Source organism: Sinocyclocheilus rhinocerous, unplaced genomic scaffold (assembly GCF_001515625.1).
Source record: "Sinocyclocheilus rhinocerous isolate Xijiao unplaced genomic scaffold, SAMN03320098_v1.1 scaffold65, whole genome shotgun sequence".
Classification (NCBI taxonomy): Eukaryota; Metazoa; Chordata; class Actinopteri; order Cypriniformes; family Cyprinidae; genus Sinocyclocheilus; species Sinocyclocheilus rhinocerous.
Window position 1 is genome coordinate 263,135 of NW_015662000.1, and position 14,538 is coordinate 277,672.

Sequence of the window (14,538 nt, forward strand, 5' to 3'; positions counted from 1 at the left end):
CAGCACTGGCGAAATCTTCCAACTGAACCATAGCTAAGCTTTATCCGAAAAAAGTCGCTAGGTTTGTCAGTATGAATATTCTATGGAAAAAAAGCCTCTAAAAGGGTCTGAAAGTTGCTAAAGTCGCGCTCGTGTGTGTGTGTGTGAGACGCGGGAGCTGATGGCAGGGGACAGTGGATATTTGTGGCGGTCAGTGGATATTGTGGATGAGTTATTCTGTGTCATCACGTTCTATTAGTTCTACAGCTTCAGTTTCGGAACTTTCACGCTTAGTAACACATACAGCTGTTCCCTCACCACAGTGCAACAGTGAAAAGGGACCCCTCTAAAACAGTGTCGCGTTCCGAACGTTGTTTAAGCGACATACAACGGTACAACATACATTGCGGTATTTTAAAAATTAATATCATAACAAAAATAAACACCGGTATTCGGTATGAACCGGTTTACCGCCCAGCACTAGCTATATATATGCTACATGAAGATGGAAATGAGGGATAAACGCAGACTTTTTTGTATTTTTAGAGGTTCATTTTCAGAGAGAATATTATATTTTTAAATTATCAAACGGCTTCAATTTTGATATGGTTATATAGTGTTTAAAAGTTTGGGGTCAGTAAGAATTTTATTTTGAAATAAAATAATACTTTTTTTCAGCAAAAATGACAGTACAGACATTTAAAATGTTATTTATAATTCAACTTTTATATTCATCAAAGAATCCTGAAATAAAATGCATCAAGATTTCATATACAAATATACAAATACATTTCCATACAAATGTTGAGCAGCACAACTGTTTTTTTATATATATATTAGCTTTGTCATCACATGAATTAATTACATTTTGAAATATATTAAAATAGAAAACAGTTATTTTAAAATTGTAATAATATTCCAAAATATTACTGTTTTTTCTGCATTTTTGATGAAATCAATGGAGCCTTAATGAGTATAGGAGACTTCTTTAAAAAATATTTTAAAATATTACTGACCCCAAACAGTTGTAAATATATTTTTATATTTTAAAAAATAAATTCACCAGGTCCAAGAGAAAGGACATGAAAAAAAGTTAAATGGGTGTGCTAAAAAGATAGTGCTTCTATTCCTCCAGTTCTTGAAAATGGCTTACAGCTTTATGAAGTAATTTTCAATGTAAAAAAAGAGAAACTTATTATGTACATGCACATTTTGAGCATGTTTTTTATTGCTCCTCTGACAGGATGCAAGAGAACTAGACCCCAAGCAAATTAAATGTGCATTATAATTCCTTATGCAACAAATACCATGATATTAAACATACAAGCAATGATATTCCAGGTTCTGCCTCATTGGGTCTCTAAACAAACATGAATCTGAGTACAACACAACTAGGGTGTAACAGACAATCTGAAGGTAAGACTCTTTAAACACACTTAATTTCATGTATTTAAATGTTTGTCTAGTCACTGTGAGTCCAGTGACGATTTATTTTTCTGTTTTGTCAAAACCCTTCATTGTCATTGAGATGGTCATCATTAGGACATGTGATCATCTTTGCTTATTGGTGAGATCCTTTTATATGTTGCTTGTCATTTTAGCTTTCTTTCATTTGTTTTGTATGTTATCATGCTGTGTTCTGATGTGCATGGAATCAATTTGATGATTTTTATTAAGGATATCAAAACATACATTTCAGATCCAATCAAAGGCAAACTCAAGTACTATTTACAAGATAATAAAAAGTATGGGGCAGCCAAAGCACAACATCTCATTGAGGGCCACCTATGCTTGTCTTACATACACTTTGAGCCATTATTCCGAAATTATAGTTCGTGAACAAAAACAGGAGTGCTTTTAAAAACGAAAATTCGGTTGTTATTTAACTCACCCCGACTGACTTTCTTCAGTGGATCATGAAAGGTGAATTTTCAAAGAATATTTTGGCTACCTTGTCCAAAATGACAAAAAGAGCACAATTAAAGTATCATTCACCAGTGTTATTTTAGTATTATTTATATACAGTTATAGTATTTTTTAATATTTTGAATTAGTTCATACCTTGTGTGTGTGTGTATGTATATACATTGTGATTTGTATATATATATATATATATAGTATATATCCAACATATTTATTTTAGTTAGTTGCAAAGGTTACATTCTTGAATTTTAATTATAGTTTTAGTAATTAGGTTAATTATTTCAGTATTTATTATTATTATATATATATTAATATTTACAATTAGCTATATATATACATTATACATATATATCATTATGTGCTTTTGTAATTTTTTAAAACATTTCTATGTATTTATATCGTTTTTAGTAATTAGTAATTTTTTGTCATTTTAGAACGTATTCAACGTATTTATTTCAGTTAGTTTCCAAGGTAAAACATTTGTACTTTTCGTTTAAGTTCGTTTAAAGGGGTCATATGATGCTATTTTAAAGATCATTATTTTGTGTATTTGGTATAACAGAATATGTTGACATGCTTTAATGTTCAAAAAACACATTATTTTTCAAATACTGAACGGCTGCATCAACACTACTGCTGTTCCTTGAAACCACGCCTTCTTTTTTTGCGTGCACATTTGGGCGGCATTTTGCTAATATTTCCACATAGTGATGTAGATATGTGGGGGCGTGTTCGAACGAGGCGTTTTAGGTAGGCGTTGCTGACTCTTAACTTTTATAAAGAATATCTCTTTGGATTTGAGACTTTAGTCTTTGCAACTTTACAGATCTTCTTTATGCACCAAGAGCTTGTACCACTCCAAAGAGAAAGGAAAACTTGAAATCGCATCATATGACCCCTTTAAGGGTTATATTTGTGTTACACTGAAGAAAGAAAGTCAGAAACAAGGAGGGTGAGTAAATAATGCGAAAAGCTTCCTTTTTGGCGAAATATCCTTTGAAAAATGTCTTTGTTAGCTTTAAATTTAAAAAAGTGACACAAATTTGTGTAAACTTTAAAAACACTCTTTTATTTTACCTATAGATATTGTGATATACTTTGATGTGTATTATACTTTTAAACATTGAGTCATGGAGTTATTGTCTTATCTATAAAGAGCAGAATTTCTTCATATTAATGATGATTTTGTTATGTTCGAGCTTTGCGAATGATTTTGTGTGTGTCACACTGTGTAATGTGCAATGCTGTGTTTTTTCTCATCTCCCATCACGCATTGTCTCCGTCACGTAGACTTCTTGAAAATAGTGCAATCCTGGATCAGTACGAACGGGCTTCAATGAAATATGAAAATGTGGACCGGAGATATACACCAGCATGATAATAACATGGACATTTTAAAGACAAATTTATCAAAACAACCTGCAGATGTAAAGGAGGACGTGGATTCGGTAACAAAAGAAGTGACTGTGATGAAATCGCTTTAACGTGTAGCTCCTAATTTAGGCTCATTGCCTTTGTTATGGTTACTTATTGAGGATTGCAGAACATTACATGAATAGATGTGAATTAGGCCTTTCAGGACTGTTGTAGTGCATGCGTTTTATTGTCATGTTTTGCCACCAAAAGTTGTCTTTTTATTTGTCAAAACACTTTTATTTAAGATGTCGGATATTTGTGACTTTCAGCAAACACTTTCTATTCACATATTTGTCAAATTCACTTTAATGTTAAGATTTGCATGCATGTTTTCTTTCTCATTTTTAAAGTGAGTGACTGTGCATTTAGGTGCAGCATCGAACCCAAGACTAATTTATTGTAGATATGTTTAATTACAAAAAATATATATATAACAAATGGAATGACACTAAGCCCTTCCCTCCCCTAGTTTACTGCTATACTTACTAACTGCATGCTAATCATCATAATTCAATAAATCATAACATTTAAACATAAAATACCATGAATGATTAAACTATGATATATTTCCTTTACATAAATATGTTTTGAAATACCGTAAACTCTTCCAGTTGCTGTTGTTTAGGACAAATGATGGATAACAGTGAGTTAACATTTGCTACATTTTAGTAGCACACAATCTTTGTATGTTAACGGTGTTCTATCTTTTGTAGATGATTTGTTCAACAGCTGAATCACCAATACGAGCAGAGTTTATGCTTTGTCAAAGAACAATAAACTTATTATAAATAAAGACATTAGTAATTATAAATCTTAAGTTTACTTTTTATGCTTTTGTGTGATCCATTAACCTGCGGTGAATGTCAGATGTGATATCAACAGAGCGTTATAAAACCCCATATGCAAGACATTAAAACATCATACTCTCTCTCTCTCTCTCTCTCTCTCTCTCTTTCACACACACATACACACAGTATGTCAAATGTCCCTGTTTTTTCAAGCTACATTTTTAAACTAGTGTCACCATACAGATTAAAATGAATTATCAGTGTTTCTGTCTGTCTGGCCATTGTCTTGACTGTTTTGTTTTGAATTTAAACTATATAAACAAAGGAAAATAAATGATTATGATGAATTAATAAATTAATTAACATTATGGGTGAATTTATACTTTCGTATTATATGTAGACAAAATGTCATCTGAAGTGGAAGGCACAAAAGGTTTGTTCCAGCTTTTTTAATTTTTTCATGTTATATATATATATGTGTGTGTGTGTGTGTGTGTGTGTATGTTTTAAGTCTGTTACTTTAAAATGTAATTTTATGTGTTGCATACACTTTAAATACAAGTTTTAAAATAGCAAAAGGTAATTGTGACTTTTATGTCACAATTCAGAATTTTCTCAGTTCTGTAAAAAAAATAATAAATATAAACTCAGTAAAAATGCAATTACCCATTTTTATTCCATGGTGGGAAAAAAGTTTACATCTCAAAATTAAAAAAAATTTTCTCAGAATTGCGAATTTATATCTCACAATACTGAGTCTATCATAATGATTTATGATGTTACAAAAGATTCAATTTAAAAAAAAAAAAATGCTGTTCTTTTAAACTTTATATTAATCAAAAAATCCCAGGAAAATGGTTTCTGCAACATTGAAAATTGAGCACAAAATCAGCATTAGAATGATGATCATGTGACACTAAATACTGAAAATCCAGCTTTACATTACATTTTAAAATATACATAATATTTTATAAATATATAACCAAACATATTTTAATTTGCAATTACTTTTTAAACTGTATTTTTTGACCAAATAAATGCAGCCTTGGCGAGCGTAAGAGATTTTTCCATAAACATTAAAAAACGAAATCTTACCGGTCTGGCCACAAACTTTTGAACAGTAATGTAAATATCAACACATCAGTGGTGAGACTATTCTTTTAAACATGAATATGGAATGTGAATGAAATCTAATTTCAGATGTGAAGTTTAATGGTCTGTTGATTTCTTTGCAGGCTGTTACATCATACCCTACACCTCTCCTGACTGACATCTTGTGGAAACAGCCTCAAAGAACTTTGTCAATTTTTAGAATTTGATGGGGAATATCTTGACACCATCTCTTGCAAAAGTAGCTGATGAAGCTCTTGGGGACTAAAACATTTTTCAGACTGGACTGAAACTGAATACACAAACTGATGTACATTTTTCATTCATGAGACATGTTTTTGTTTCCTCTGATTTTATGATTGTAATGCTCAGATTATTTTTCAATACAAACTGTAACGTCCTGAGTAGATGCATAGCGTTTTTACTTTGCGAGAAGCATAGTTCAAGACCTTTAAACCATATGGTGCGATACTTGAACCAACCGATAAACAGGTGTAGTTTGTAATCCTCCTTTTACAGGGGTGATTTTACTGTGACTATTGCCTAGTTAGATGTCTCTGACTAGCATCTCAGATGTTTATTCTCTTAATGTACAACATTAAGGTCAATTATGGTCATGTCTATGCATACAGTAAAATGTAAGTGTGCCGAGCAAGTCTTTCAAAGAATTGGTATCAAGTTGCACACCATGTCAGATTATTTCGCTTCTACTTATGATTTGACAAACCTATTAATTTGACAACGTATTTCGTTAATATATTTGATTTATGCTGGACAGATTGTTTTAAATAAAGTGATACAAACATATTCTATTGGACTACTTTGAAAGTGATTTTATATATGAACCCTAGACAGGTTTTTAGAAAGACGTTTTAAGGCATGTGTTAGCTGGTGATATGTACACTGATTACAAATAAGAAAAATAATAGTATATGTCATGGACACTTTCATAGATGAATGGAAATTGTAATTGAAACAAAATCCAGCAGATTATGGAATACAAATGTCAAAATTGAATCAAGGATGTTAGCATGAACATACAGTACTATAACATAAAAATGAAGATGCCATGTAGCCTATTTACTACAACGCAAAAGAGACCGAAATGTGTCTTTACAACATGAATACATAATACATTTCATTTATTGACTTTCAGTAATTCTAAATACCAAATGAATGTTCATAATTAAGTTGCTGGCTGAGATTTGCCATTGAAGTTTGCAGACAAATAATGTTCCACAAATTGTATTTTACCTGATTGTATGTTTGTTCTGATTAGTTTTATTTTTGTATTGAAAGAAAGAAAGAAAGAAAGAAAAAGAAAGAAAGAAAGACTAGGCCTGCCAGACTACTAATGTTTTATTTCGGTTACACTATTGTAATTATGCCATAGATGCGGTTTGTAGAATTTTAAAATGCAGCCTCTTGAAATATTGTAAAACTGTTTTGTGTTCGTTAGTGTTACAGTTAAATATTTTACTACCATAAGATAAAGTCCAGTGATAAATTCTGAGTCGCCTCTCTAGTGAATCGGAACTTTTATTTTGAAATATAAAGGCAAAAGGCGTGAAGTCATCCAGTTCAATTTAAAGGGGTCATATGATGCTTTTTTAAAGATCATTATTTTGTGTATTTGGTGTAACAGAATATGTTGACATGCTTTAATGTTCAAAAAACACATTATTTTTCAAATACTGTACATTATTGTAGGTCCTCTATGCCCTGCATCTCTCAAACGCTTCATTTTCTGCAAAGTCCCTCCTTCCGACAAGCGCAGACTGCTCTGATTGGCCAGCTGACCCAGTGCATTGTAATTGGCCGAACACCGCAAGCACTCGTCGGAAATGTAACACCCCTTACCATAATCGCGAGCTTCATCTTTCAAAATAAATGTAAAGACAGAGCCCGAAAGGGGAACAGAGTCGCGTAACAGACACAGTGATGAAGCTGGTATGTGTTTGCAGTACACAAGCCACGGTTAAGACAGCTGACGCCACTGTGATGTGACCCTGTCTCTCTCTCACACACACACACACGACGCGATACTCTGCGTTGTGCTGTTCTGTTGTAAATAAATCTTAACCAATGATTCCTAATTGCATCTACTTCCGGAAGGCCAAATAAAGTGCTTTTGCTTTCGCCTAGAAACACACAGCGTCTCCCTGACATGCTGCTTCAACACTAACTGCGGTTACTGAAACCACGCCTTCTTTCATTGCGTGCACATTTGGGCGCATTATGCAAATATTCCCACATAGTGACCTAGATATGTGGGGGCGTGTTAGAACAAGCCGTTTTAGGGGGGCGTGGCAGAGTCTTAAATTTGATAAAGAATATCTCTTTGGTTTTGAGACTTTAGTCTTTGCAACTTCAGGGATCTTATCTATGCACAATCAGCTTGTAACACTCCAAAGAGAAAGGAAAACTTGAAATCGCATCATATGACCCCTTTAACTACTTGTTAAGCGATAAGTAGACATGTGAAAGTCAGTTATGCACGGTATATCGTTAAGATTAACTGTTTAGACAGATCATTTATACTAGAAGGAATCATGATGTATTCGTATTCAGTATTCAGTATCGGAAGAACGACAAATTGTGTGCAGCACTTATTAAAACGCGTATATGTCAGATTACCACAACAGATTTCAGCTTTACACACACAACCACCTGTTTTTCAAACAAACCGATGTCCTTCGTCTAAGTGGACATTTTATCACACTCAATCGCTCTACACAGGAGTTCATTTCTGTAGTAAGAACGATGGGCAGAAGGACACTGACCAGGTGTCAGTTTCCAGAAGTTCACACACACCTCCAGCACACAAAGGTACGTACAGCTCAGAAAATGACCACAATGTACATAGTTTCCGCCAAAATACCATATTTAGGGTCAGAGGCGGACAGTAACTAAGTACATTTACTTGAGTATTGTACTTGAGTACACTTTTTGAGTATCTGTACTTGGGTTAGGAATCGGTATTGCCAACCACTGTCACTAGAAAAAGTAATGAAACAAAATTATTGTCAAGCTACTCTTTACAATAAGATTGCATTTGTTAACATTAGTTAACTATATTAGCTAACTTGAATTAACGATTAAAATACTACTATAAAACATTTACTAATGCATCATTTCAATTAAAAGTTGTGTCTGTTACTTAATGGACAATATCTATAAACTAACAATAAACATTCAAAAATATTAATTAATACTGTTATAAATGTATTGTTCATTATTAGTTAATGTTAGGTGATGGATTAACTAATGTTAACTAAAGGAACCTTATTGTAAAGTGTTACCCAAAGTTTTTTTTTTTTTTTTTTGGTCGTTACAATAACTGCAGTAAATATGGAAATCTGGAAACTACTGCCACTATTAGTGCCAATATTCCCTAGCTATTCTGTATATAAATGTCTGATTCTGTTTGTCTTTCCTCAACAGTCAAACAAGCAGGCAAAGATTTCACCTATTTGATTGTGGTGTTCATTGGACTCGGTGTAACAGGTGACGTGTTTGATTTGGCTCGAACCAGGGCTGGATTGTGGACCATCATGCCGCAGTGCCTCAGACTGCCAGAGGCCTCTGGGGCCCAGGGCTCATAGCATGCAAAAAGATCACCAGGGCTTTTAGGCACCAAAAAGCATTTCCTAACAGTGATTGGGTTTATTTTTGTATTATTTATATGCTTTTTTTATATGCTATTTTTACTAGAACTAGATTTTTTTTTTTCAGTTATTTTAATTTTAGTTCAAGTAATTTTGTTGTGTTTTTTTATATATATTTCTATTTAGCTTTCATTTATTTTTCCTTCAGTATTAGTGATTTTTGTGTAATTATTTTTTTTTTTATCTAATATTTATATTTTATTTTATTTCAGCTTTATTTTAATTACCAAAATTTATTTTAATAGTTTTAGTTTTAGTTAACAGTAACAGCACTGATCCAAAATATGCACCCAAGGTCTTATGGGATCATGATCCGGCTCTGGTTCAAACATCTATTTGGTGATGTTACAATCATAGAGTTCAGTTAAAGAATATTAAATTAAAGTGTATATGTTAAACAGTGTAATAAATGATCTGGTTGTCATCCTTATTAGGTGGACTGCTGTATGTGGTCTTTCAAGAGCTGTTTTCCTCTTCAAGCCCAAGCAAAATTTATGGAAAAGCTTTTGAGAGGTGCAGAACTCACCCAGAGGTCAGCATATGGTGATTTGTTCATTTTAAACTATACAAATATGCAAACCAAATATATTAAATGCCTGAATAAATCAGGTATTTGCTTTATGTAAAGGTAATTGGAGCTTTTGGAGAGCCCATCAAAGGCTATGGTGAAACCAGTCTGCGTGGAAGAAGACAACAAGTCAGGTAAAATATAGAATATCAGTAAATACAAACACTTTTGTTACACCTCCCATATGCTTGACAAGATTTTTCTTTCAGTCATGTCGAGTACATGAAGGATGGACTCAAGTACATGCGGCTGAAATTTTACATTGAGGGATCTGAATCAGGATTACGGGGAACTGTTCATTCTGAATCAAAGGAGGTACGTTACCACATCTCAAAAATGGTTATATTACTGTAGTTTCATGTAGACAAATATATGACAAATTGCTTCTTCTGTCCGACAGAATCCTGAGACTGGAAAATATGAATTCAGGTATATCTTTGTAGACATAGACACATATCCCAGGAGGACAATCGTCATTGAAGACAACAGATAAAATTAGTTTTAACACTGTTATGCAGTATTGGTAATTTCAATAGCAGTGGATCGGTTTGAATTTTGTTGTATTGATCTTCCACAGATTAGTCTACATAAACTTGTGATGATCTGGATATTTGGACATGAGAGCACTTGTACAGAAACATCTGATATTTTGTACAAGGATTTGCATGTTTTTATTATAAAATATGTTCTTTGAAATAAAGATCAATAATAGAATTTATATAGAAAATCAGTTTTATTCAATGTACTGTAACTGGAATATAGGTTAATAAAGAAATTTGATATCTTTATTGTAAATGGTCTGTTGTTCTTCCTTTGCCAGAATTGCCTGAAACATTTAATGCAATGTAAATTCATTCTAAGTTTTTATTTCCTTTTTTTTTTTTTTTTTTTCGACGATCACAGTGTATTAAACGTATATTGTCGTTGTTATACAGAAGAGGAATAAATGGCAGGAAAAAAGAAAATTAGCAACTGGACAAATAATGGCAAAACCTAACAAATATATAACTAAATTAACCTCTAATTTTGCATATACAGGTAGAATGTAAGTTTAAACATGTTTTTAATGTCCCTAATATTTTAACATGCAATATGAGAAAATAACACATTTAACGTTAGACTGTTATGTAACATATATATCAACTTCTAGTTATGAATTTAACCTTGCATTCATAAATGCTTCTTGTGCCCGGTAGGTGGCGGGTTATTTCTATTTCTGAACAAAACAGAAGGTGAATGATATTTAAGATTACATAAAAACATAAAATATAGCTACTCTGTGGTCGCTCGCAAGGTCCTTCGAAGCATATCTACGGTTTTAAACTTACATAAATAATAGTAATAATAATATGTTTACTTTTACATCTAAATGATTTAACTACAACAACGAAAACGTAAAATAAACGATGAAGACTTTTAATTTGACGTTCTTTTCCCATGACTCCACGGAAGTGCCGACGCCTTGCGAGACAACAGAAGAACTACAACAAAACCTCCTCCGTTTGCTCATGGAAAAAACACAGCTCTCCAGATTTCTCGGAAGCCCTTTGAGGCTCTCAAGTATTAACATTTACTAACAGAGCGAGGAGCCACACTCGGCTTAAAGGCAGCCAGTGAAGCCGAGTTGCTCGAAAAATTACACCCAAGTTTCGGTGTTTGTATTTTATGAAGGTAACGTTAAACATATTTTGTTAGCAAAGCGACTTCCTCTTGTCTCTAAGAGGAGCAGATGCTTCGTTAGCTGTCTAAAGCTGGATTATAACGCCACTTAAAACGCGCTTACAAGGTGAGCTGCTTTTCTTTTGACAAGTTATATTAATAATAAATAACTAGAAAAAGCCCTATGAATGCTTTTAAAGGTTTGGTGTTCCCGTGCGATGTTTGTTTATGTGTTTGTTTGTTTATATTGGTGAAGTAAGCGTGTGCTTGTTAGAGTTTGTTTTTAGTTTATATAACAGTAACCCAACCCTGTTTGATATACAATATATTTGAAATAAAGTCTGTTTTATATGTTTCTTGTGTGACTAAGAATCTGAGCTGCTTTAAACATGAGATCAGTTGACAGTTTGAGTGATTATATAGTATGTGGGTTGGGTGATTATTATAATTATGAGTAAATCAAGATTGCCTAGATCTCAAATTGACATTTTCCTTTGCAGATCTTGCCAAACTCTGTTATTGGTTCTTATTTCAGCTGATTATGGTAATTGATATCAACTGGTGAGCATGGAGCTGTACTGGTACATGTAAGTTTTGATGTGATTACAGTACATCGTATCCACATTGATTTTGTTTATTTTAGTTGGCATGTATTACGCAATGTGATGTAATCATATCAAGCCATGCTTGTGACTTTGAGACTTTGAACTTGTTCTTTATCTTGTTTTAGAGTCGTCATAATATTTATTATGATTAAGATCTTCTTCTACATCTGCTGGTATCGCTCAAGGCAAAGACAGCTGGCTGCGTACCTCAGCAATCCCCGAAACGCTCAGATCGTCATTGTTGGAGGACGAGCGTACCTGCACCAGATCTGTGAGAGACAAAATGTGAGTAAACTACAAGTTCAGTCCAATCAGGACTTTTTTTTCAAGGTGTGGTCGGCTTGGCTTGCGTCAGCCGCTGCTGATATAATCGCTGTTTGGAAATATGACATCGTTTAGCTTCCTGTGCAATACAGTGTGGGTCTCATGAACTCATTGTACATTCAGAAAGACAATAAGATAGACTGAAGTGTAATATGTTATGGTATCTTCTGTTGACTTCAAGTGGAATTTCACAGAAGATTTGACTAGGTAAAGGGCAGAGAGACTGATATGAGCTGATAGACAACTTTTTTTTATTTATTTTTTTATTACGCACTCTAAGGGGGAAAAGGATGTTGTGATTAAACACTAAAAATGTATTTAAATCCACTTTGTCTAAACCTCATCACTGTTTAGTCAGTATAGGCACACTTAGATTACATCAAAATTAATATTAGTTATTTGTTTCCATGACAAATAATATTAAGCAGCATATATCTCTAGCACCAAATTCAGCAAAACAATGATTTCTGAAGTATCATGTGACACTGAAAACTGTAATAACAGCTGCTGAAAATCACAGGAATCGCAAGAATAAATTGCATTTGAAAATATATTAAAATAGAATAGTTTTTTATTGTAATAATATTTCACAATATTACTTTTTATTACTGAATTTTTAAACAAATAATATTCAAAATTTTCATTTTTTAAAACCAGTTTTTTGAGTTTAAAACCCCATTTTAGTGGAGATCGACAGGCCCTTCAACTGTTGTCCAGGACGCATCAGGACAGATACCTTTTACGCTATTAATGTGAAGCGCTTATGCATTTTTGAAGGTGGCTTGGGTGATTTGGACCCTGTTGACACCTGTATTTAGCACTGTCTGCTTGTGATCGGATCACACAAAATAGATCTTAAACAGCATCTTAGTCTGTCTAAAATGGAAGACGGAATCTTTAATATCTGAACACAGGAAATATATATCTGCTCACAGGTTTCAAACTGAATGGAAGTCTGCATTCGGTGGAAAATTTGCAATTGAAGTTTTCAGCACGAGTGCATGTTCTGTCTGTGTCATTCACCTACAGGGAAGGTTTTGGTGAACTTCCACTTTTACTGTTTCACAACACCATTTTTGACCTTGGTGCTCTGCATTTTTTTTGACTCATCGTGTAAAACGTTTCACTCTCTAAGCTCAAAGCTACAACAGGGAGCTGTTAAACCAAACCGAGGGCAGGAGTGTCAGTTCTAGGGTGCGTGTGATTCGCACAGGCCACTAAAATGTGTGAGCTCTTCTGTTTTAGAGAATCATTTCTCTTGTTGGTGCTCAGCACTTGTCAAAAGTAATCGGTGCCTGTGAAAAACCCTCAAGAAGCCGACAAGATGGAACAAGAACGGAGTCCAGAGCTGAGGGCCATGACAGGGCTGACAAAACCTTTTAGGAATGTTATTGTTTTTTTTTTTTTATGGTATCTGTGATTGTATTATAAATGGGATTTCTTTAAAGAGTCTGAAATGTTCTCTCTGTAGCTCTAAAGTGAAGCTGCAACACTGCTTTTTAAATTCAGAAAAAGCCCTTTGTTTCTGAAAGAAAGCGTCTTATGTTCAGAAAAGCATCTGGAAGCAATTTGTAGCACAAGTATTGAAGACTATATCAAGCCAAAGAGCTTTGCTATTGAAGTAGGGTTTCTATTTTAATATTTCACTGGATATTTTGGATAAACATAGACTGACATCTGTTTGTGCTATATATTTATTAGCCCATCATACTTTTTCAAACTAAATTTTTATGGGATATATGCCTATAAAAAATGTTCTAGATTATGCAGGAATTTAACAGCAGTTTCTTCAGACGATATATAGCCCTATTTTTAGAAACCTTAGATGCCTGTAGCTCCCCACACAGGAAATGCCTTCAATTTGACAACAAACTGTTCAGAGAGATGATAAACTTTTGGCCTGTTTGCACGTTCACATGCCAGTAGTCGTTTTGTCATTCGTTCGTATAGTAGTTTTATAATTAGTGCTGTCAAACGATTAATCGCTTCCAAAATAAAAGTTTTTGTTTACATAATATATGTATGTGTGCTGTTTATTTATTATAATACACACACATTCAGTATATATTTAGAAAATATTTACATGTTGTGTATATACATTTATATATTTATATTATTACATTTTATATTTTATGTAAATATTTAATACATAAGCATAACATATTTGTCTTAAATATGTACATGCATGTGTTTGTATTTATATATATATACATAATAAATATACACAGTACACACTTATTATGTAAACAAAAACTTTTATTTTGGATACGATTAATCGTTTGACAGCACTATTTATAATGCATTTTACTTGAGTATTGTACTTAAGTACACTTTTTGAGTGAGTGTACTTTACTTGAGTATAATTTTTTCTGGGAACTTATGACTTTAACTTCACTACATTTGAAAGACAAATATTGTACTTTTCACTCCACTACATTTCTATCAAGGTCCTCGAAGTAGAAAGTCGTTACTCTGTAGCAGCTTTGAAAGTCAGTGGG

The 14,538-nt window shown here is 33.2% G+C and overlaps 2 protein-coding genes across 4 annotated transcripts in view; both read left to right on the forward strand.

The window, feature by feature from the left end:
• The window catches only part of LOC107727239 (neuropilin and tolloid-like protein 1), a 122,093-nt gene extending 116,702 nt beyond the window's left edge, over positions 1-5,391 (forward strand). Inside the window, exons 10-11 of one of the 3 annotated variants that reach the window (XM_016537045.1) lie at positions 1,321-1,395; positions 5,342-5,391. In XM_016537045.1, the coding sequence (XP_016392531.1) occupies positions 1,321-1,381 (61 nt within the window). In that variant the 3' untranslated portion in view covers positions 1,382-1,395; positions 5,342-5,391. Of the gene's footprint in view, positions 1-1,320; positions 1,396-3,192; positions 3,810-4,506; positions 4,541-5,341 lie in introns of those variants that run through there. The other 2 variants (XM_016537044.1, XM_016537043.1) reach the window with 2 other exon arrangements.
• Positions 5,392-7,711: 2,320 nt separating this feature from the next.
• Positions 7,712-10,116, forward strand: LOC107727214 (mitochondrial import inner membrane translocase subunit Tim21-like). The gene is made up of 6 exons (XM_016537006.1): positions 7,712-8,045; positions 8,661-8,723; positions 9,319-9,416; positions 9,513-9,586; positions 9,662-9,767; positions 9,853-10,116. Exons 1-6 carry the CDS (start codon positions 7,769-7,771, stop codon positions 9,943-9,945), a joined length of 711 nt encoding a protein of 236 aa, XP_016392492.1. The 5' UTR covers positions 7,712-7,768; the 3' UTR covers positions 9,946-10,116.
• The last annotated feature ends 4,422 nt before the right edge of the window (positions 10,117-14,538 follow it).